The 26,008-nt window shown below is 28.7% G+C and overlaps 1 protein-coding gene and 2 long non-coding RNA genes across 3 annotated transcripts; all 3 read right to left on the minus strand.

Annotated features, from left to right (window-relative positions):
- Nucleotides 1-7,887: 7,887 nt before the first annotated feature.
- LOC129287717 (uncharacterized) lies at nucleotides 7,888-13,650 on the minus strand. Its single transcript, XR_008587787.1, has 4 exons — nucleotides 12,288-13,650; nucleotides 10,849-11,006; nucleotides 10,404-10,478; nucleotides 7,888-8,020 (listed from the first exon to the last, which is right to left on the minus strand). It is a non-coding gene; the product is annotated as an uncharacterized LOC129287717 (long non-coding RNA).
- A 1,325-nt stretch (nucleotides 13,651-14,975) lies between these two features.
- Nucleotides 14,976-15,440, minus strand: LOC129287612 (uncharacterized). Its single transcript, XR_008587749.1, has 2 exons — nucleotides 15,301-15,440; nucleotides 14,976-15,139 (listed from the first exon to the last, which is right to left on the minus strand). It is a non-coding gene; the product is annotated as an uncharacterized LOC129287612 (long non-coding RNA).
- Nucleotides 15,441-20,630: 5,190 nt separating this feature from the next.
- LOC129288734 (protein CDI-like) lies at nucleotides 20,631-21,928 on the minus strand. Its single transcript, XM_054925464.1, has 2 exons — nucleotides 21,772-21,928; nucleotides 20,631-21,691 (listed from the first exon to the last, which is right to left on the minus strand). The coding sequence occupies exon 2, from the start codon at nucleotides 21,674-21,676 to the stop codon at nucleotides 20,924-20,926; it is 753 nt and encodes a 250-aa protein (XP_054781439.1). The 5' UTR covers nucleotides 21,677-21,691; nucleotides 21,772-21,928; the 3' UTR covers nucleotides 20,631-20,923.
- Nucleotides 21,929-26,008: the final 4,080 nt, after the last annotated feature.

Below are 26,008 nucleotides of genomic sequence, written 5' to 3' on the forward strand. Positions count from 1 at the left end.
TAAGCCTTTTTCATGTTTCTTTATCTGTATAAGTTGAGGCAAAATGCTATCGTACCATAGTCACACTTGCCTATGTTGTGGTTATTTTGGTATGATATTGACCTAAAATTAATGGCCCTTCCTTTGAAAGTGAAACTAACGGTGATGGAAATATGAAACTCATGGGACTTCAAGTAATGGAGAAAAGTATAAGGGGCCAAGAATTATATTTTGCCATAATAAAATGATGAATTTTAATCTAATAAAGAAAATAGCCAAAATAAGAGAACTTCTTCCATTATATTTTAAATTAAAATTAGAAATATGAAAGGGGCAGATCACCAAAAAAGAAAACAGAAATATGAAGGGGGCAAAAGGGATCCTTGTCCCCCACGATGCAGTCCTTGAATAAAATTTAAGCAAATAGGAGAAAAGAGATAGCTCAGGTATATAGTCCTTGTTCCCCTCGCACTCCAACAAAAATATTCCTCTAGATTATGCATACATATATATTAAGCAAGCAATTGAAAATTATTTTCAAGTAAGTAATCATTTTCCATATCTATCATTATGTTCATAAATAAATTATAAAATGGAACAAATTAAGACTTCATATTTGAACTAGTCAAACTTATAAAGTTGACTTCCCTCCACTAAAGTGAATGAAATTAGCACTACAAATCTAAACCGTTAAATTGGATTAGATGATTTAGATTAGATAGTTTTTAAAAGTACAAATTAATTTGCTTTGTTAAAATTTAATCTTAACGATTCAGATTTGCAATGGAGGTGCAGTGGAAAAAAATTGCAGTAAAGAGAAAACAAGTACCTAATTTATAGTACTCAATTCAAGCATTAGTCTTTAAATCTTTTTTTCAAATTAATATATATTATTTATTTCTTTTCATTTTCATTTATAAATCACTTTCAATTTGTTTTACCAAAACTAAAGAAAACAATATTAAAAATTATTAACTCTTTCTAAAAGTTTAATAACTTTCTAACTTTGCCCATATTAAATATATATATATATATATATATATATACTTTTTCTCTCTAGCATTTATAAATCAATGATATACTCCTTGTAAATAGAATGAAAAAAAATCTTTCTTTCTCTGTTGTAAAAATAGAACGGGTGGGAGTATCTTCTAGTTTTCACCAGCGTTCAGAAAACCCGCTTGCAGTCAAGCTATATATACTTAAATCAAAATTTACAGCTTAAAATACAATATAATTAAACTAACACACACACAAAACCCAAACTTGATTGAAATAAAGCTAAATATGTGAAGTTTATACATAAATTTTGTCGTTATCTATGTGGCAGTAGTGATCATTGAAGTTTGGAATTGAAGGAATAAAAAGAAGGTAAGATCGAAGTAGGGCCATTTTTGGATTCAAGAATATGGGGATGATGTGTAGTGCATATATAGTTATTGCACTTAATTAATTAATTGATAAATTGATTGATTAATTAATTGATTGATTGATTAATTCATTAATTGGGATTTCCTTAATTAGGCTTTTTCATGTTGTTTGAAGCAAGAACCAATGAAACAAGAGGTCATCAATATGGAAGACTTAGTAATAAGAGATGAGAGGAAAAAGATAAGAGGTGGAGTATATCAAGACAAAATGGCTCAGTAGTGTCACTTCGTGCTGCTTTTGTGGCCATATAATTTATTATCCTTTCATTATTTCATTATGTATACAGTCTCAAACACAGACATCAACCATTATCCTCTTCAGTCTTCACCACTACGGGCCAATAATTGTTTTTCTTGTTCTTTAATTAGATGAGCTACAATTAAAAAACAAGTTATGTATAAAAATGGTATATTATCAATATTTGTATATCAATATATACATATCTAATATCTATATATAGTTTGTCACATTGTTCATAGATTATCACTATTATATAAAATATTTTTTAGATCGATTTTAGACCTGATATAGGAACAACTAGTGTAAAAAATTTAAACTTTCTACACTGATTTTTCAACGAGTGCAAAAATTATTTTTATACCAATTGAGCTACGTACAAAAATATCAATAGTCATTCTTTCCATTCTGATTCTTTGTTGGCCGGTGTAAAATCTTGCTATTAAAAATAATTATTTTTGTGATAGTTGTATTAATAGTGCCACTTATTCGTCAGGCTTTATATAATACATGAGAAAAATATGTTTAAATAGCCTATTCTGCACAAAACTTGAACAACAAATTGACAATAGATATGTATTAAGCCTATGACTGGTCACATACGAGATCGGTGTAATAAAAAACCTAATGGAAAGTGAGAGCGATTGTTATATTTAAAAAACAATTATAAATATCCTCAATTAAAAGAAAGTAAATTACCAAATTAATTAAAAAAGAAATAAGCAGCAAAAATCATGGAAAATACTCCAATTAGTGATAGCAAATATGTCAGGATTCACATATTAAGACGTTCTTTCCTATTTCTCTTTTTATTCCTATTCAATTACAGCAAAATCATCATGGATCGTGCTCTAATTAGCTCTCAGTATATTATAGGTTGTATTCATCTAAAGTTGAATTAGCTCTTAATAATCCTATTGAGGCCTTAGTTGAAAATTAAAAATCTCTATTTTAACACTAGTAAGTTGATTGCACATTTATCTTGATATCATCTTTAATTTTCCACGAGGACTATATATCATATTTGAGAATCATTACACTTTAGAAATCTCATGAATTATTATTCTTAACTCTATGACCTTATCATTCCCTCCTCATGAACATATTGATTTAACTACTTTTCATATTTTGATCATTTTATTTTATTTTCCTTTATTTTTTAATTCATTTCATATATCCTGATCACTTTTTTAGCAAGCAAACGCCTCTTATAATATTTTGAAATGAAGGAATATTATTACTGGTTTAATTAAGGTGAATTAATTATTACAGGTACATTACATCATCATTACGAGAATAATTAATTCCACATGGGGTCCTGTCTCTTAAATGCCAATTCGATCAATTATAATCACATTCAATTTTCTCAATCATTGTACGCGCACCTTTAATTTATGACTAGAACGTGACACACGAAAGTACCATAATGCAGTTTCAGAGAAAAACCAAATCCATGTTCATATAATACAAATAATAATTCGTAAAACAATCAAGCCATGTGATTCACAATCTATTATATTCACTTGCACGCTTTCTTAATTAATTCAATCACCAAATTATCACTTTGAGGATCGATCGCTGCCAGAATTCATATCAAGGAGACTCAAGAAAATATTTAATAATTAATTCACCTTAATTTAACCAGTAATAATATTCCTTCATTTCAAAATATTATAAGAGGCGTTTGGTTGTTAAAAAAAATGATCACAATTTCACTCGCAACAATTCTATTAGGATTTCCTCATCCATCGCTTAGCCTAGGTGACCCTCAACTAGCCATTGTCATTGTTGCCACACGGGCATCGTTTTAATCCAAGCCAACAAAAAAAAAAAAGACAATAACAACAAGAAAAGAGAGGTGTGGAGTGGATGTCACATGGACATGCCACCTAGATATAGTTAGGTCAACTAACGGTCAAACATTTAGTTTTATTAAAATTAAGTGACATTGCTATGTTTTTGAAAGGTTAAGGGAACTTTACACTTTTCATGATTTAAGAATATTAATTAATTGTCCCTCATGTGATACTTCGAAGTGATTTTGTATATTAACCCTTTATTTAAAAAATTAATAAATTATTTAATTACTTGTAATTTAACTTAATCTCTAAAAATGTTGATATCATTAATTAATATAAAATCAATGTTGAATGTAAATCCTACAATAAGCGATCATATTCTTATGTCATGAAAATATAACGAATTTCTTACTCTCTCTTTGCTAAAAAAAAAAAAAAATTGTGGAATTGACAAAGCCCAGCATGACATTATAGGACTGAAGTAGAGGCCTTAAGACCTTGACCCAAATCCTAGCCCAAAGAGTTATTGGAGGCTGAAATGCAAATGAAAAACCTTATATAAGCCCCAACATAAATAACTAACACCCTAACGTTACTGGGCAACCATGACATGAGTATGGACTTTTTTGAAACAGAACAATTAAAGACCTTGGCCCAAAATTTATATGGGCCTACTTTTAAAAGGCCAATGATGCTTCCATTTTGCGACAAATAAAATTGGCCGTAGTGCATGAGCCCTGTTCGTAAGGATAAAACCAGAATCTAACAGGCCATTGTGCTAAAATTCACATTGAAGAGGCCTACTAAAACTTGACTCCAATATCAAGAAATTAAAAACAAACATAGCCCAAAGGGACAATCCGGAGACAACAGAACTTATAAAAAAAAACAAAGTCATGTCACCATGATTTTGTTGAATCGCCCAATTTTCGAAATTGGCCCAATAAATGAATTGGTCAATTATAGTAGGCCCAGTCAAACAGCCCTATTTTGAAATTAGAGAAGAGGCCCAGAAAGACATTGACCCAAGTTACAGAAAGAAAAAACATTGCTAGCCCAAAGAGCCATTAACGAAGGCGAAAATGGGAATAAATAAACTTATAGGGCCAGAACATTACTGATCAACCCATATTAGGCTAAATGACAATATAGGTTTTTTGGAATAGCCCAACTATTAGCATCAGCCTATTATTGGCCTCTAGTCACATTTCACAATAGGCCCGACAAACTTCCAAACGTGTAATGGTACTAAACGGCATGTCGTTTATTTTAGGGTCGGAACGTAATGTTGGTAGAGGATAGACTAAACGTCGTCAACTTTTTGCCCAAGACATCAGGTGACCCGACCCGAATGACAGCATGACCAGACGAGGAATGAGGAATCCACTGTTTTGTCTTGACTTAGCCTCAAGATATATGTGGAAACCGAGAGGATGAATGTGTACATATTAATTAACTGAAATCATGCATAATCGTAAGGTGTTGGGTGAATATCCAGGAATATCAACTGATAGTTTTTCAATTTGATTAGTTCCGCGGCAAAGACTTCGACTTCTGGTGGATATGTATCTGTATCAACCCAATATACTTTGAGAAGAACAGATTGCAAATGAGTTAAGTCACTGCTAATCACTCAGAATATATAAGGTGGAAGCAACATGGGTTGGAGTTTCTTCATTCATACTTGGCAAAGAAACACTTCTTATACAAATGTTTAGATTCTTAATTAGTCTTGCCTATCTTGTTCATGTTCCTATGCTGCAAGCAAAATGTCTGACACGCATTACGTACATATCCGATTTCCATATGCTTGAGAAAGAGAAAATAATGCTAACAAGGATTTATTACAAGGATTGTTTAGAACATGAAATTTACAACACAAATATGAACAGATTCAGGCATTGACGAGGTTCGAATGGTGTGTGCTCATGCTCATGTGCTGACTGCTATGAAGAATAACATGTCCATTGTAGTCTAAATCTTCTAGTCTAGAAAGAGATAAGTCCGTCGCTAGAACTTTCAGAACAATCCAAAGATTACAATAGTTTCTTGTTAGACCTATTCATAGGGGTTTTAATAGGTAGGTCAATAATTTGTCAAGATCCACGTTAACTGTATTGCTAAATAAAATAATATATGATCATTTAAGAAAAAAGTAATTGACAATCTTTTATTGAAAACATAGCATGTGAATATTTTAATATAAAAAAATTGCCATTTGAAGAATCATAATGTTATTTTACTCTGTTGAAACAACTAAATTTAACACATCTTTATTGAGTCATCATCATACAGTAGCATTCTAAGCAATCAAGTCATGCATTTATTTCCTTAGGACCATTCTGAACAAACAAGCCAACTCTATCACACACAGGTTATTTAGACACTAATAATGTCTCAATAAATGAAGTTGGATCATATTTAATGCAAATAGAAGTTAGGTTTAACAAAAGAGACTAATCTCTTATAACATAAAGAATTAAGATTTGATTTACCACTAGGACAAGTGTCCACATTTAATACTCAACAGTGTCTAAAACCATAGAAGAATACCTATAGGTGACAAAGAAAAAATCAATCTTCAGTGTGTAACCTCCATAGTTTTGGCTGAATTCTAAATTATTTGCCACATATTACCAATTTGATCAATCATTCCTCCTACCTACAACACCAAATATGCGGGAATGATTTCCCTCCTCATCCAAGAGATAAGATCTGAACCGTCTAGATTTAAAATATTATTTTATTAAAATAAAAAATTATACCAATTATAAAATAATTTTAATAAAATTTTTATTTGATCTAAATTTAATTTAGAGGATCTAGTTTAATATTAAAATTTTTATAATTGATGTATATTGATTATTGACATGAACTTTACACAGTTCAACAGTTCAAATTTAATATCTGGGCTGTACATAGTACATTTGAAAAATTTAAAATATTCAATTATAAAAATTTTAATATTAAATTAGAACCTCTAAATTAAATCTAGATTAGATTAAAAATAAAAAAAATTATTTAAATTATTTTATAATTTTTATAATTTTTTATTTTAATAAATTAATATAAAATTATATTTTAAATTTGGACCATCCAGATTTTAATCCAAGAGATGAGCAGAGAAACCATTCCCCCAAATATGCAAGCATTACTCGTTTTGTGATGTTTAGTGTCGAGTATACAAATAACTTAAGAAACCACTTTTTTTTTTTAAACTTCCATTATAGAGCTTAACTTCTGTCATTTAGAATATGATTGGTTCACGACAAGATTTAAAAAGGAAGCAAACTGAAAATTTAGGGCAAATCCCCTATTCGATTCACTAGAAGCATTTAAGGAAAATAAAACTGGAAAAGGAAATGAAAATGGAATTGGAATAGAAAATGGAATTGAATTGGGCATAAAAGTAATGTAACAAGAATAAATGCTCATCAACCAACAGTGTAATCATGTAACAAGAATCAATAGAACTAGATCTGCCAAAAGGAAAAAACCCTAAACACATCAAACAACGAAGTCAACGTCGAAAAAAACAGATCCATTCTTCTTCTTCAAATCCAAGATCCATGGAACCCAAACCCACATGGCCACAACAATATTCATAGATTTGTAAGGTGTTGAGTCCCAACCCCTATTTCCATCCAACCAAACAGGGTTTAAATATCATGCTTGGCATGGGAAGGAAAGGAAGAAAGACCTTCGAATTAAATTCCTCTTGTCATAAAAAGCAAGCACAGCCTTAGTTGTAGGGAAGTATAACATGACCTTATTTCATGGACCTATTCCTGCTCATGCGTTGTATGACCATGTATTTTAACCACAAGCATGACTCGTCTAAATGCATCTCCAAATTTTTAATCTTCATATAGGTTTCAGTTTTCCAAAGATAACGTTATGAGTTGCAAGAAACTTAAGCTATTAAATTATTATTGTTTTCTCCTTTGGGTAAGGGGGACCAAAATAGAGGATTTCTCCCTAAAATATTGTTTGGAACACCGTTAAAGCAGCGCAAGTTATAAGTCATTATCTGCCTCATAAATAATAATCCCTCGCCTTAAGTTGAGACAAGGAAAATGCAACATCTCAATTTAAATTTTATTAGTTAATTTAGATTAATAAAAATTTAAAAAAATATTTAGAGATAAGTAAACTAGTAGAAGATAATTATTAAATTTAACTTAAAATATAATTTTAAGTTAAGATTTTAAAAAAAAATATTATTATTATTATAATTAAAAAGAAGAAAGAGAAATATAATAAAGAGAGAGATTGAGAAATGAAATATAAATATATGTGTGTGTACACATATATATGTATAAGAATTAAAAAAAATAAAAAAAAGGGGGCGGACGTTTCCGCGTGCACAAGTGTAATGTACATATACATATACATATATATATATATATATATATAAAAATCAAAGAAAGGAAAGGAAAGCAAAAGGGAGTGGGACCCACACTTTTTTTAAAACCACGCACATGCCCTTCTCTTCTCATATTCCCTTCGTTTCCTTTCTCTTTCATGAGCGAACAAAGGAAATGTTTGTGAGCACATTCACCGGCACAGGAGAGCTGAATTTTAAAGATGAGACTTCATAATCAAATATTTAAAATGAGATTTTAAACTTTTTCAAATTAAATAAATGTTCTAAAAAATTTTTTTATTCATCTAGCTCCTTTCATTTCTGATTTTGTAATGGTAAAAAATTTAGAGTTTGAAAGAGGGATAAATTTGTGTTGAATAAATATAGTTGTTGAGGTTGTTAGTAGTATAATAAATGTTCTAGAGTATAAATTTATTGGTGAACTTTAAATTTGAAGCTTATAAATCAAATCCTACACTACATTTTTATTAAATTTAAAAACATATGTTGATTTATTAAGGTTTAAATGATTATTTGGGATGAGAAATGAATTATTATGACTATAGGATGATGATTCTAAGCTTGAGACTTAATTTCTAATTTTTGGGTATTTTATGTGCAAATTTATGAAATAAAAAGAAAAATTTTGATAATAGAAATTAGTTTAGAAGTTGATTTTAGCTTATTAATATTAATTGATGACTAAAAGAGGATTTAAAAATTTTAATTTTATTTAATAGTACTAACTCTAGATTTGTATTAAGATTGAGATTAAAAATTATGTTATATTCTCTAATTCTATTATTAGAGTTATTTTATTAGTTTCAATAATTGAAACTAATATTTATAAATAATATGTTATTTGTAGATTGTGTTATTGGTAAAGATTGTGGTGGGAGAGAAATTATAAGGAATAATTTATTGAAAAAGTCACTAGGTAACCATACTTTTAATTTGTGATTAGTATTACTTCATATTAATTGGGTGATTATTAAGAAAATTATGAATTGTTGTTGAGAAATTATTTTGTTATGTTTATGAAAAAATTGTGAAATTGTGAATATGCATTTTGAAGTATTTTTGCTAAGTGGGATGTCATGTAATATTGTTAAAAATAAAAAAATTATGAAGATTGTAATATTATATAATTCTATAATATTGATATGAATTTTGTTTGATTATTATGAGAGGTGTTGGGAGACTTACTACTACTGTTGTATTCATGTGCCATGTGGTACGCTCCTATTGGAGCCCAGTAGATGGCTTATAAGGGCTTAGACTAATCTATCTTTGGCTGGATAATTTAACACCAAATGAGGGTTACGACTCGAAATTAATAGAGGGAAATAATGATGATTGTTTTTTATACATTATAATATTTCTTGTATTTTATTGGAATTATATAACTATTGTTTGCCTACTTAGCAAGCACACATTTAACTATTTGTATACACTATTATAAATTGACATTGGTTACTGAAACTTTTGAGTCTCATTATGTGGTTAATAATTTTTAGGAGAACAGTCACGAGTGACGCGTGGAGGAATCTCTGAGACTTAGTGGCATAGATTCACTATCTCTTTTAGGTATTTGATTTATAATTTTTAATGTATTATATTGTCAATACTAAGGCTTTTTGTTTATTGACAATTATATAAATATAATAATGTAATCATACCCTTCAAATTATTTTTACTTTTGATATACTTTGGATGACTATAATTATGATATCTGATTTGTTTTGAATTATTTGAAATGGCATGATTATAAGGCTAAATAATTGGTTTGTTTTGAAAATTGATTAAGTTATTTATTTTAATTGTTGGTCTATGGTTTGCACTTGTTAAGAATATAAGGATTGAAAAATGTGATTTTAGTCTAATGGCACATGAGAGGTAAAAATTTATTTGAGATGTTGTATTATGCAAGCTTAAACCAATTATTAAATGTTTTTATATTGAATTTATTGATATAAAATGTGTTGGGTGGCTATAACCAAATTATGGTTATAGATGTGTATTAATTGTATGAAATTGATTTGTATATTTTGAAAAGAAAATTTTTTGGGCCTTTCAGATTTATTTTATTTTTAATTTCTTGTGATCCCAATTTGTAGAAATGACAATTTAAGGAGTTAAATTCTATTTACCATAATAGTACTTATTTCTCTAGTTTAATCTTTTCTACTGTGGTAGTTATTTTAAAAGGTAAAATATTTTATAAGATTATGTTTTATCATTTCCTATCATGATAGTGTTTTAAATTATAAAATTATTTTAAAAAAAATAAGATACGTTGACTTCTGTTTATTATTGTAGACACTTCTACCATGGTTGAGTTAAATTGTTTTAAAAGATAAGTTGACTTCTGTTTACCATGGTAGACACTTTTCTACTATGGTTGAATTAAATTGTTTTGAAAAGAAAATTAGGGTATTACAGAAAATCAAACATGAATCCATAAATAGGCCAATAAAAGTCTTCAAAATACTATTTTCTAAACAATTAGACCCCTTGAGTAAGCAATCTTACAACCTCAAAGCAGCATTTTATTGCATCAATACGGATGATAATTCTTTAGGTGCAAATACCTTGCAAGTCATCAAATTGAATTCCTCTTAGGCTCTGCCTCATCAATTGCTCTCTTACTTGACATAACGTACTGACTGTTAAGAGAGAAAGAGAAGGGAGCAAAGAGACTGATTTCATTCACACCACGTAATGAGCAAGTAGGATAAATGACATACCCTAAACTTAAGTACGTGCCCCAAAAGCTATGGTCCTACATTGGCAATAACTACCCTAGAATATAGCAACATAAAAAGATAATAATGACATATCAACATCAAGACAATAAAGCCCTTAAATAGCAGTAACGTGTAACATTGACTTTCTCACCTGATTTAACACAAATCAACAAGAATCAAAGATGATTTAGCTATAGTGCTATAAACAAATCATTTATGAAACCAAAGGTTATTGGCAAGTTATTTGAAAAGCTAAATAAATGTAGGGATTTGAAGTATATAGTAATACCTTAAGGGTGCGCTCTGTGTTAGGAAAGCATAGATTTTGTGCATGAAGCATCCGATGTTGAATCATCAACATGTTTTTTTCCTTCAACAACACGAACCACAATTTGTGAAGGTCATCCTAAGACTTGAGATGCAGCTTAGAGGCCTTCCAGCTCCGACCTTGTGATAATAAATAATCAAAAGAGCTTGAATTTAGAAGAAAAGTTTTTTGGTAATAGCTAGAACCACTTTAATAAGTAAGAGAGTAGTGATGTCTAATGTCTGAGAAAAGTGAACTTCACTTAAAATAATTTTGAACTTATCATTCCAAAAAAAGGGTGGGATACATTATAGTTTATCCTTGTGGATTGATCCAAAATTCGTTATCCCTCTTGGGATTAAATTGTTAAATACAACAGTGATTTGTTCAACAATCATTTATCCAACCTACATTATTTTGCAATCACATGAGTATCATTTCATTGTCAAATGTATATTTCAGAATGTTTCAAAAATCTCCATAATTTCCTGAAGCTATTGCCAATATTAAGCAATATTTTAAACCTTGAAATGTCAACTTAACCTACTATTAAAAGACGATGAATTAAGATTTATAATGACACTTTCAATACATTTTCAATAATTAAATTGTTCATTATAATAATCTTCACATAATTATTCTGATTAAAATTAAGACCAGAAATACCACAGTTCAATTGAAGATTATTATGATCAAAATTAAGACCTGAAATACCACAAATTCAATCAAATGGTAATGAAATAAATCATGGGAGAATTAGATAAGACCCTTTAAACTATGAGGGTGGCCAAAAGGCTAATATCTAACAACCCCGCAAAAAAAAGAGGCTTGATGCGCTAGTTGATACCCATCCAAAAACATTGATGTGATATTAAAGACAATAAAGAGGATACATCTCACATCACATGAAGCCATGCATAAATCCAATTAGGGCATATACTCATACATATACCTAGGTTGTACAACTAACGTGGAGCATGTTTTTATCCCAGTCCACAGTTGCATCTATATCTATAAATTATAGAGAAAAATAAAGTTGAACTTATTTTAACGTCCCATGGAAGATTGTTCAAACCCCTTAAATATTTCCAACATTCCATTCATGCTATGTTAGGCACATGGTAAAAGTGAGAGGAATGAGAATTGGAACATGAGTGTGCAAAAAACAAGATTACTTTCCGAATACAATATCTATTATACCTTATTATCATTACTCAACAATTTTTGTTCCCTTTTTTAGTAAAGGTACGAGAGTCATTTCTACTCACATTAGCATTCCCTTTTCCTTTCCAAAACTAACATTCATTATACCAAAAATAGCTTTAACCCCATTCTCTTCCATTCATACGTCTTATATCCATAAACAAAATCAAACAAGAAAAGACTAGCAGGAAAAACTAAAGCAATGAATAGGTGTATACCATAAACAACAAGCTTGTCATCATTTGCCTGAAAGAACTCCTGAATAGGGTTATATCTTTCCCTGGTAGCATTGACAGCTGCAGCAAAAGAGGCAGAAGTTTCTAACCTAGCAGTAGTTAATAGTATCCTTCCTAATGCTCTTAATAAAAACATGACCATGACCAGTCAAATTGCTGCATAGTAAAACATTTACAAAATATGAAACTAGAAGAAATGGCACTGCGTATATTGTACATCTAGAAAACCATCCTTTTATTTGTAGCCAATGAAGAGTCCACAACTATTAGGTAATAAAGTCATAAGCTTTGATCAATGACTACAAAGAATGACTACTCTTTACAAACATATGCTACAGGATCAAACTAGTCAGATGTTAGGAAAAACACAAATCAATATGAACAGATAGCAATGGTAAAGACGCAATGCTATATAGGTTTTCTCTTATAGATACTTAAGCCCCATAATGATAGCATAATGTAAACAATTAGGCAACATCGACAAAGAACAGGGCCCTTGTCATCAAACAAAGGGATATAATGCATATTCTTTCTCTCCTCAAACTCGTACTATAACCTATTTTTTTCTTATTAGACATAAGAGTCATATAATACCGTACAAAAGCACACGAGTTGAACTATAGCACAATTCCATTTCCAAGTATCAATAAACCAATATTGAAGTATTGCATCAACATTTGGCAAACCAACATAAATCTATGCATTGCCAATCTCATCTAGTACAATTAAACCAAAAACATACACATAATTAGATAATAGATTTGCAAGAGCATAACATTGTTCAGTTCATTTCATAATCTTAAAAAAATGCATACATAACCAAATCAAAACGTACAACTGCAACAATAAGCATGAATCAATAAAATATGCTAATTCTTTTACAATGGCAAACCTAATTTAACATTAATAAATATGAATTAGTAGCAGAAAGAACACTATCATGATAAAACAGCATCATAGATAGACCAACAACCTATCTCCTCAGACATGATAGAACACTGGCACCATAAAAATATGAACTTTGTTGTGAGTTGAAATACTATTTGCACTCTGCCCCCTTTTGATAGTGCAGCTGGATGAGATTACACAACCATACCAGATTCAACGCCAAATTTAAAAAAAAAAAAACAAAGCAAGAACAATCACGCAAGGAACAAATTTAAATCTAGAATCGAAGCCAAATTGAATCAATCTCACTGGGTTTTGGGAAATCCCTAGTGTTTGGATCTTCTTCACTACCAGCACGAGAATAACCACACAAGGTTGACAACAGGTGGCATACAACGGAGTGTGGAATGCCAGTTCATCAACGGAGAAAAATTGAGCCACTGCTTCTTATTACTAGATAGTGTTCAGTGAGGGGTTATAATTAATTTTAAGGAGAATTAGTAGAGGTCCAAAAGTAAATACTCAAATAACAAAATTAATTATCCCAAATAATGAAATTAATTTTATGAAATGTTTTTGCCAGAATTCATTTTATTAATTTATATTCTTTGTCTGCATTTATAATTTTTTTATAAAATTACATATACTAATAAAACTCATTAATTTTTCTATAAACTTTTAAAATTATCATTCATTAATAAAAATGAGAGAAAGATATTAATTTAAGGGATGAAATAATGAAGGATTATATTTAAATAATTATCATTAATAAAATTTTATTTTTAATTACCTCCAAAAATATATTATAAAATAATAGATATTAGTATATTATAAAGGGTTAAAAGACAAAAATGGTTCAGAACTTTTTCTCTAGGAATGTTTGTCATTCTAAACATTTTTTGAAAGCATTTTTGCTCTAGAAGTTTCAAAAACAAAGCATTTTCACCCTCACTGTTACAAATGACAAACGTTGACCGTTAAATTAAAGTTTGACTAAGAATATTTTTACATTTTTCCCTCCTTCATTTCGTTCTAATCAACAAACGTGGGCTAAGTGTTTTCAGTTGGGTTGGAATATCGGTTAGCCAGTTGAGTTAGTTGTTAGAATTTCTCCCACATCTGTAAAGCTCTAGTCTATATAAAGAGTCATTCACTTCATACATGTGTAGAGAGTTTTTGGAATGTTAGTCTCATTGTCGATCACCTTATAAATTATAATCACCTTGTAAGTTTGGGGGTGGTTCATCATCCGTCAAGAAAGTATCGGAACTTGGATGGGTTGATGAAATTGATTAGTGTTACACTACAAAATAGTTTATTGTGATTGTTATATATTGCTCTTTCATAGTTAATGAATATTATTTTTCCATGTCAATTATTTCTTCACTTGTTAACAGGTTGAAGTAGGAGTAACAAAGATCACAGTAACACATACCCTCTGCACCCAAAAAAATTAAAAAAGAAAAACAGAGAGATCACACATATCCAAGTTTCCTTGACATTTGAAAGAATTATTTTATTTTTCTAGGGCCAAATAATATTTCGATTATAGAACGATCATTTCAATAAACAATGTTGTCTGAGCATAAAGTAAATTACTTAATACTCTTTCATGATCAGCAACACAAATATAAAAGGACATATATAATTGGCCAAAAACCCACAAAGACAAATTGGAAATTCAGTTACATGCCTGCAATATATATATACATATATATGTGTGTGTGTGTGTGTGTGTATTATATTCCTTGAATAATAATTACACGATGAAGCATAAATCGGTTACATAATTCACCAGATGAAAGTCTTTCATTATCTTCTTCAGTTCAGTAACAATAAAGAATATATATATATATATATATATATATCAGCAGCAGCAACAGACGCTTTCCACACAGCACTCGCAACTCTCATAGCAGCAAAAGCAGCAGAACAGTGCGAACAAACTAACATCAAACCAAATCAAACTTATTGCTCAGAGTTTTGAAACTTCGTACAAAAATAAACAGAGAGAAAGAATGATATATAAAGAAGCATGATATATATATATATATATATATGTATAGAGAGAGAGAGAGAGACAGAGAGAAGCTAAGTGTAGAGAGACCAAGCATAGAGACAGCCTTTCTCTTCACGACGCTTTTGAAAGTGATCAGCGTAGGACATTTCCTGCCTTTGCGGTGCTCCCTCCATTTTTCTTCACGGCTTAACAGGAATTATCAGAGACACATGATTTTTATAGGTAGAGACAAATAAATCATGAGAAAGTAGCAACCAAGGACCACTGAAAAAATTTATATCTATTAAAAATCAGTTATCAAAACTCAAATGAAAAACAAATTCAAATAGCCTGTTATTAATTTAGAATGAGTTATTATTAAAATTTAAATAGATATTGTTAACATCAATAAGTATCAATTCAAGTTTTGATAATAAATAATTCTTAATTGATATAAATTTCCTCCAACGACCCTGATTAATATTTTCATTAATGATAGTTACAAGATGAGTGGATACAAGTTGTCTTCACTGTGATGATGGCGATCGATGAAAGGCCTATATGTTTATTGCCTTCCCCACCAAGTGACAGTCCAGCTCAAGCACTCAATATGTGCCCAATTGTAACCTAACATGTACACACACACACACACTGCAACTACTAATGGGTCTGACTGGTGGGAACGTCTTATTCATTAATCTCTCAACCACACAATAAACCCAACTCTTCGCCAATTCATTTCGCTGGATTTGGTTTGGTTTGAAAGTGTACACAAATTGCTTTAACTTAACTAACGATATTATCGCTTACCTAAAGTCCTAAACCAAACCCAGCCTTTATCTTTCAAATATATATAAACAAACCATATAATCTAAGGTTGAGTTATATACAACTTATTTTTGAACTACGCAGTGATGTTTCGTTACTGAGTTTACATATGTAACTAGTATGGTGTATGAAATTTGGTTTAGCTTGATTTAAATATTTCCATATTATTTGAAGAGAAAGCCAAAGTGTTATGATTTGTTTGGTTTAATATATTTTGAGCATTTTTAATATTAATACGCAATAGTATTTCAATTTCAAAGCACAAAGTTCAACTTTTTGCCAATCGATCGCTATATACACTACAAAAAATTTTGCTTTTGTCGCCGCCAAAAGTTCAAAAGTCGCCGCTAAAAGTTTTTAGCGGTGACTTTCTGTCGCTAAAAATCGTCGCTATAACAACCGTCGCTAATAGTTTTTGTCGACGACAATATTTGTCGCCACCAAAAGTATACTTTTAGCAATGACAAATGTCTCCGCCAAAAGTCTTTTTAGCGACAATAAATGTCGCCGACAAAAAGACTTTTAGCGGCGACAATTTGTCGCCGCCAAAACTTTTTTTAAGAAATAATAATTTATTTTACGCCACATCACTCTGCCACGTGTGCATTAAGTGATGCCACGTCACCTACCATATATCCAATAGATTATGCCATGTCACAGTCCATGTGTTCAATAGATAATGCCACATCACCTAGCCATCTCATGCCATGTCACATGACACATGTGCACTTCCTCAAGCCACCTCATGTGCTACATCACCATCTCGCGCCACGTCACCTGCCACGTGTATACCCCATCAAGCTACCTCATGTGCCACCGCCACCAGCTCATGCCACATCACTTGTCACGTGTGTGCCTTCTCAAACAAACCTCACGTGCCATGTCACCACCATTCGCCATGTCACATATTTGTTGTGAAATATGACAAAGTCAAGATTTGAACCCTTGACCTCTCCCTCCTCCAAGCCTTAAACCTTCCTTCTTTGCCAGTTGAACTGAAATGTACATGCAATTATTATATGCGAAATTAAATATATATTATGTAATGGTATACACATATATCAAATAATATATGATTAAAAAGATATCCATATATTATAATTTATTTTTAATTATTAATATGAAAAAATGATTTATATGAATATTTAAATTATAATTTTAATAAAATATTATTTTTTACCAATCAATATTATTTTTTTTAGGAAAATGAACTTAAAATAAACAATTTTTAAATATTAAAATAATATTCTTATATACATTGTAATAAATTTTTAAATTATATTTTTATTTTTTAGATGAAAATTATTAAGTATATAATTTATTTATAAATATGTATTATATTATTTTATGTTAAGTATCTTTTACTTTTTTCTTCTCCATATTTTTCTAAAAAATTGATAAACTAAATGATTAAATTTTTATCCTCTCTCAAAATAGCTAAATATTTCCCCCTTTTTTAATAAAAATATATTTTATAGATAATTTTTCAATATCTTAAAAAATTATTTTAATAAAAAATTAATTTTAACCACATAAATTTTGTTAATAGTCATTTTGAATAATTTTGAAAATGAATACTAATAACTTTTGCAATATATGATAATTACAAGAATCTCTGTATGATCAATCTAGTTAACATCTAATCATCTTCAATCTTATAGAAAGGTGGATTTGAGTAGTTATTCATATTATTCTTAGTATAAAATGTTATTATAGCAATGAAAACCTAAATATACTAGGAGGAATTACATGAAATCAGTGTCCAAAAGTCATTAGAGCTCAGTAGAAGAAGTAAATACTATATATATATCAAGCTAAGCATAAAGTACATAATATATTAAGTAGTCTATAATATCATTAACATCTTATGATGTTTGTACAACTTTAACTTCCTAATGCCATTTATGTATTTGATTGTAAATAATAATTTATATATAACTTAAACTAATTATAATTGAAGTAATAACCCATTAAGATTTAAATTTATCATATTAAAATACTAGCTTAATAACATAATTCTTAAAAAAAATATGAGCTATATATGTCTAAAAAATAATTATGAATAATATAAAATTAAAAAAATTTAATAATTAAACTTAGCACACTTTAAATATTATTTTTTTATTTCACATTTCTATATATAATTTATTTCTAATTCTATACATAAAATAAGAAATTTAATTTCATAAATATATTTTAAATAATTTTATTTAATTATTTTTTAATTTTTAAATTATTTTTTATAAAAATACTAGCCAAAAGTAAATTATATTAATTATTTTTTAATTTTTAAATTATTTTTTATAAAAATGCTTTTGGTGGCAACTACTGTGGCCGCCAAAAATAAATTATATTAATTATTTTTAATTTTTAATTTATTTTTTATAAAAATATCTTTGGTGGCGACAATTTGTCGCCACCAAAAATAAATTATATTAATTATTTTTAAATTTTTAAATTATTTTTTATAAAAATACTTTTGGTGGTAACAAATTTCGCCGCCAAAAGTAAATTATATTAATTATTTTTAATTTTTAATTTATTTTTTATAAAAATATTTTTGGTGGCGACAATTTGCCGCCGCCAAAAGTAAATTATATTAATTATTTTTTAATTTTTAAATTATTTTTTATAAAAATGTTTTTGGTGGCACAAATGTCGTCGTCAAAAATAAATTATATTAATTATTTTTAATTTTTAATTTATTTTTTATAAAAATACTTTTGATAGCGACAAATCAACTTTTGGCGGTGATTTTTTTAGACACCACTAAAAGTTATCCCCAAAAATTATATTTTTTGAAGTGATAGTAGAGTTGCATGTGAGGAAAGTTAGATAGGGTAGGGCCCTTTCTCAATGCCAAAGATGAGCAAGATGCACTTATTGATATGCCTTGACATGTCCAAGTGGTGTCGTCGTCCCACCCATGATGATATAAAGAAAAGTCTTGTATCCCAAATTCTACATATTCTTAATGTGAGCTACACAGGAAATATATATAAAGAAATTGGGAATAAAAATTCACAAATATAATGACGTTGTTTTGTATATGACTATATATATGCATAAATATCTCTCACACACACATTAATTAACTGGTCTAGCATTAACTGTCAACCGGTACTTCCATGTTAGGGAGAGCTGAAAAAGCCTAATTCAATCTGCTGTCATTGTCACACTCTCTGTTTTTTTTTTTTAAAGGATAATAAAATTCTAAAATAAAAATTTATGACTGTTCAATTTGGATAAAATATTTTAAAAATAACTTATAAATATTGATTCTGATATATAGCTACAAGCAAGACTTGCAATTACAAACTGAGAATTATATTTAAAATTTAAATCTTTCATTTACAATTTAAAATTTAAAATTTATAATTATTTAAATCAATATTTGCATTAATTTTTTTTAAAAAAAATTGTTAGGGACCTAACTTTTACAAATTCTTTGTTTTAGGATTTCAGCGTTATACTCCTTTTTCAAAATCTCACTCACAGAAAATAATTATTGACGCACACGTGGTGCATGTTTAAGAGTATTTTAAGAATCTTAAAATTTTCGAATGGACGTGCTTCTGCGAGAATCAGAAAAAATAGATTTTTTTTCAAAGAAATAGGTAATTAAAAAAAAACCTTGAAGAAACGGGCACTTGAAGCTGACGTTAATATTAAAGTAATAAAAATATTTTGAATCTTAAAGAAGACAAAATCTACTTAATCATATTAAGATAAAATAATTTAGAGCGAATTCATTAAATAAATTTACATTATCTAGTAAATTCTTTCTCTCACATTAGAGCAAAATTTGGATTCAGATTTGTTAGATATTAATCGCTTACTAGTTACTTGTTTCTTTTTTTTTTTATATCTATAAAATTTAGTTTTCATTAATTACATTCTTTTCTTTTTTAATAAAAACAGGAAAATGCATTACTAAATCAAACGAGATTATAAATTAAGTGCAAACCATCACAGTTAAATGATCAAAGATATAAAACTTATCCTCTTATATATCTACCTGCCAGGCCACTCTAGCTAAAAGATTCGCAATTACATTACAATCTCTACGTCGATGACAAACCACAAAATACCACTCTATGATGTAACAATCTTGCATTTTCGATGATGTCGCGGTCACATTTCCCTAGCTAAGAAATTAACTGCTTCAATGCAGTCAGAGAAAATATCAACCTTCCTCAACCCATTTTCCAAGCATAGGCGAAGACCTTGAATAAATAATACCTGGGAGAATGACAAATAAGAGCCCTTGAAAAATATTAGAGATCTTTTACAATTAAAATATCAGGAATTTACAATTGAAACTTCAAGAATTTATAATTCAAAGGTTTTTATTTTATATCAATTTTCTTACAGGATCTTCAATTGTCATTCTCTTAATAATACCTAGCAATTTTGCAATTTTTAAATTTGCATCTTAAATACATGGTTGGATAATTATTAAAAGTACATTTAAATCATATTTAAAATGTGCTTTTATTAAATTCAACAAATAGTTAAATATTTAAATATACTTTTGTGGTATGTAAACTAAAATTCAAATCGACACTTAATCAATGGTTAAAAAAACAAATTTTTTATGATTGGTCCAATTTTCATTTATGAATGCCAGTAAAAAACACTCTATTTATGGAAAGTACGTACCATCAGTCCACTTACACACGACAGACTAACTTTATTCAAACATAACGATTATCTCTCTCTCTCTCTCAATCACAAACACACATGCAGACAGACACTGGCAGTGATAGCCTGGTAGATCCCAAATCCAGATAGCCTGGTAGATCCCAAATCCAGAATTAAAGTACATGATATGGATTATATAATCTGCTTTCAAATTAATCTGATGAAACTCCTTCTTAATATTCGACCCTGATTAATTAACTCATACACTCTTCTTGTACTCTTCCATCTCCTTCACCCACAAGTCCCCAAACTCGCAGTCCTTATAATCCTCAAACCAAGGACCCCCAAGTGTGTAGTGAACAGCTTTAGGAAAACTGTTCTTCACATCACTTTCATCAACCTTATTATGACCAACCAGAAAGTTCCACACAAACGGAACACTCCCAATTTCATCATCCTCAAGCCACTGAAACCTGTGCAGATAAGACCCTGTTTGGGTATTTACGACCTGCGGACTCAAAACCTTGTTCTTAGGATGTCCACAGTTGTACAGAACCATGGACGACCAGTTCTTCCTCGGATACACCGTCTGGACAACGCCGTCCATCTTCGTCGCCTCCGTCGGAGTGTAATCATGGTGGACACACATGACAGCGTACTTGTGGTCGACGAGGTCAACGAGGTTTTTGATGTCGGAGAGGAAGAGGAAGTCACAGTCGATGAAGAGAGCCCAGCCATGGAAATTGGCTAAGTGTGGGGTTAAGAAGCGAGAGAAAGAGAACTCAGTGCTTTCGAGTTTGCCTCGTTCGCGCCAGTACAGACCTTGAGGTCTCAGATCGGAGAGCTTGAGGGGCGTGATGTGCACGGGAATGGAGGCGCGTTTAAGGATAGAGTAGCGACATACCTCGTAGGCTATGTCTTCGCGAGAGTCGTATCCTATGAAGATCTTGAAGGGTTCAGCTTCAGACTCAGCACTGTAAATGGTGGTCGTGGAGATGGTAGTGTCCTTCATTGACTCAGAACTTACCTGCAAATACAAGAGTGTCGAACTAAATCATCACTTCAAGAAAACAAAAAACCAAACCTATAGATCAGATTGAAATATACACGAGTATTCTCTGTCTCTTGTATCCGCCAAAAGGAGAAGGACGAATGGATATGAATGTTGATGTTAAATGGGAACTGAAGAAACAAGTTGAAGATATATATAATAGAGAGAGGAAGGAAATTAAAATGGCGTTATTATTTAACAGTACAGTGGTGAAATTAGGGTTCAAAATCTGACGAGTGTTGTAAGTCCACTTATTCTATAACCGACACCAACGGTTGAATTTAATCGGATAACTATAAAAAAATTTATCTAATAATGTTAAAAAATATCAATTTTTAATTTTTAATTTTTTTAAGAAAACCGTATATGTAAAGAGTTCTTTGATCATAAAAAATATTTTAAATTTTTTAAAAAATATATTTTTATAATTTTTAAATATTTATAAAATTTAATGAATATAATTCAGAAATTCATTGAGTAATTTTAAGTTATTCATCACATCCCAATCTGGCAAAATTGGGAGGATAATTGTGGTCCTCTAATTTCTGATTTCCTGCTGACAAGTGATAAGGTTGCTATATTATTTGGGTCCCCCAAAAGCGATGCTATGCTATTATTTTTAATCAAATCACACCATTAATAAAATAATTATTTATTTTTAAATTAATGTTATCTTTTTATATTTATTTTTATTTAATAAAATATTTTACTTTAAAATAAATATAAAATAATTTATTTATTAGGGTACTTTTAAAAATAATACATTAATTATACTTTGAAACATTAAATATTTATTACATTTTCAAACATTCAAACTTTTAAAAAATATCTTGTTTTTTTAAGAGAGATATTATGGAAACTTATTGAAGGGTGAGTGCTTATATATAAGCAATATGGTGTATTAATCTGACGAAATAAGATGTAAACCTAATTTAAATGATATTAAGAAGAATTGTTAGCGATTTTTAATTTTGATAATTAATTTTTTTCACTAAGAACATGTTAGCAACAGAAAATTTTATTTTTTATCTAATTAAAAAATAAATTTTAAATAATAAATTTATTTTACTTTTATATTAATATTTGTAACAAAATTATATAACTTAGTAATAAAAGAAATCATACCTAATTGTTATGTTAAAATTATATATACTTAATTTTTTAAAATATATTTAATTTCCCCCCAATTTTTAGATGCAAAAGTAAAACCTCTTTAATTTTGAAGCACGGGTGCTGGCGTTTAATAAGATTTCCCATTTCTAATTATTTTGCTTCTTCTCGAGATCTTTTGATTAAATTTTGATGACTTAGTGTAAAACAAATACAGAAAAAGATGAAATGAACTCGAGTGGAGGAACAAAACACGTCTTGGTGATAAGAGGGCCATGTTATGATGTTATTGCCTCCTGGGGATGGGGTCCATCGACGGTAGCCAAGGCTCGTGTTGAGGGGCATCTGCTCCCTAATTTGGGGAAAAAAAAATGACATGAATGGGATATAGTTTTTGTATTTTACAATTTAAACCCTCTCTTTCTTACAATTTACACCTTTATTTTAATATTTTAAACTTTAAACTCATTTCAATTTTAATTTTTAGCCTAAACTTAAAATTTAATTTTTAACTTGAAGTTTTATGAATATTAACACATAATTTTACCATAACTAAATATCAATATTATTTATTAATTCTTTAAAAAAAGGAAAAAAACTTAATTTGACTAAATTAGATTTTTGTCACCCTCATCTCGAATACTAGTAAAAAAAATAATAAAAATGAAAATTCAAAGCTTCAAAAGTAAACTTGTTGAATATTTTTTGTTAACTCATCATCCTTACAAATCTCTAACTGAAGGTTAAATTAAGAAAGAAAGAGAGAGAAAGAAGGAAAGAAAAATAGTAAATTTAAAAAAAATAAAAAAAATTTTCTTATCCCAAGATCTTGACTTTGCCATTACCTTCCAACCCAAGATTCTAGCTTTTCCTCCACTTATTTACTATATTCATTGGCCGTCATGACAATTATCAATTAGTAATTTAATATTGACATAAACAAAAAATTTCAATTTCTTATAGTTTAAATTTAAATTGTTTTAAAGTTTTTCCTATATTCGTAAACTGTTTTTTGAATTGGTCCCCATGGCTATACTATAATAAAAAAAATAAAATCCTACTAATAAAGGTTAATCAAACTTATAAAAATTGGACTCATAACTCATAAAAGTTATGGTATCAAATTCCATTGTCATTATAAAAATTTTATTGATGGACAATCCATAAGTACATTTTTAAGTATTCATTGAATTTGAAGATGTATTTTGACCTTGGTAAACTCCTAGAATCCAATTCACCAAAACTTTATTCTACCAAAAAGAATAAAATCCGTTATTTTTGTTTGCATAGACTAATTGTTGTTAGTCCAAGAGAAGGGCCTATCCTCTCCTTCCTTTTTCCTTCATCACTGTTAAATCAAAGCTTTCAACGATTCTAACAACTACAAAAAAAAAAAAACAATTGATTAGCAATGAAAAACTAGTGAAAATTCTATCACTAAATGAATTATCGACAGAATATTTTCATCAGTAAAACTATCATCACTAATTTGTTAGCAAAGAAATTTGCAATTCTATTGCTAATTAGGACGAAAATTTTTTGTTACTAAATAAGGATAAGGTATTTTGACTTGACAATGGAATACATTCAGTCGCAACTTTTTCAACAGACTTATTCCATCATTAATTTTTAGGTAGACCAAAATATTATTATCATGTCACCTGATAAACCAATGTCACCTCACAACTGCCTAACCACCATATCATTTGTTACTACTATGTCAAATATTTTCACCTTCAATTGTGCTTTGGCCAAGCTCAAACTCGCAACCTTACATTTCTTAGTGCCTTTGCATCCATCTTATTTCCAATTAAGCCAAACAGAATCTTCAGTTGTAATTGATAAATTAAATATATAATAATTAACCACACACACATATATTAATAAATATATTATTTAAATTTAAATTATTATTAAATATAATAATTAAATTTACTTATTGTTAACATTATATTTATTTATTAATATGGCAAAATTAATTTATATATAATAATTATTTCTACTATATTTTATTTTTTGAAAATTATTTTTGAAAATAAATTAATATTAAATTGAAAAATATTTGCTATCATTATATATTATACTATAATTTTTATTTATATAATATATAATTAAATTAATTTTTTAAATAAGAATGATTAAGTATACAATTTAAATCATTATTAATAATATACAAATAGTTTAAAATAATAAATTAGTTTAAATTATAATTTTTAAATTATTTATTTATAACATAATAATAAATTAATAAATAAATTGTATATAAACATATATTATAAATAATAAAATTAAAGTAAAAATAATTTGTGATGAATTAGTGATGAAATTATGACAGAAAGCTTTATGATAGAATTTTTCATTGCAAATTCTATCAATAAATTGAAATAAAACATCCTTAAAATTAGTGACAAAATTTTTCATCAATAAATTATTTTTCACAAATAACTAATGGAATAATGATAGAATTTTAGCGATAAATATTTATTCCGTTGCTTAGTTCTATCTCTAATTCACTATTTTTTATAGTAAACTTAATATTTGATAAAATTATTATTTTAATTTTACATAAAGTATATATAAATAAATTTCAACTATTAATATTTGATCTAAAAAATTTAAAACTATAATATTTTATTTATACATGACTTAGTGAAAATTCAATTAATGAACTCTATCTCGATGCAACTTAATCCTATAATTTTAACTTTATTTATACATGACTTAGTGAAAATTTGAACTCTGCCGAACGACTTGAAAAAGCTTTTGCAATATATTACTTTAGGCGTTAATAAGATTCACATTTGTAATAACAGATCCTTCTTGGATCATCTCCTTTTCTAATTTGAAAAAAAAAAGTTATTTCTTGAACATTAATTAGGCACCTATGTTGATTAAAGTTGTACGGGCTAAATTGTATTCAATATAAGTTCAAAGATTAAGGTGTTAATGAGTCAAAACATGAGTGAATTTTCAGAAAGCTCTTCTTTATATTGAGTTACATCTAGTTAAAAAAATAATTTTTAATTGATTTAAAGCCATAGTAATTAAAAGATTAATTTTTCCTGAGAAATTAATAGCCACATGAAAATTTCTCTAGATCAATTAAAAAGAGATTAATTTTTAATTAATTAAAGAAATTTTTAATTGTTCGAAGCTGGTGAGAGCCGAAAGGAGGAGGAGCAG

Source organism: Prosopis cineraria, unplaced genomic scaffold (assembly GCF_029017545.1).
Source record: "Prosopis cineraria cultivar Desert tree isolate PC_DT_omini unplaced genomic scaffold, ASM2901754v1 PC12, whole genome shotgun sequence".
NCBI classification, from domain to species: domain Eukaryota; kingdom Viridiplantae; phylum Streptophyta; class Magnoliopsida; order Fabales; family Fabaceae; genus Prosopis; species Prosopis cineraria.

Coding starts and splice junctions, on each gene's coding strand:
- LOC129288734 (XM_054925464.1), bottom strand. CDS start 21,676: ATGAAGGACACTACCATCTCCACGACCACCATTTACAGTGCTGAGTCT.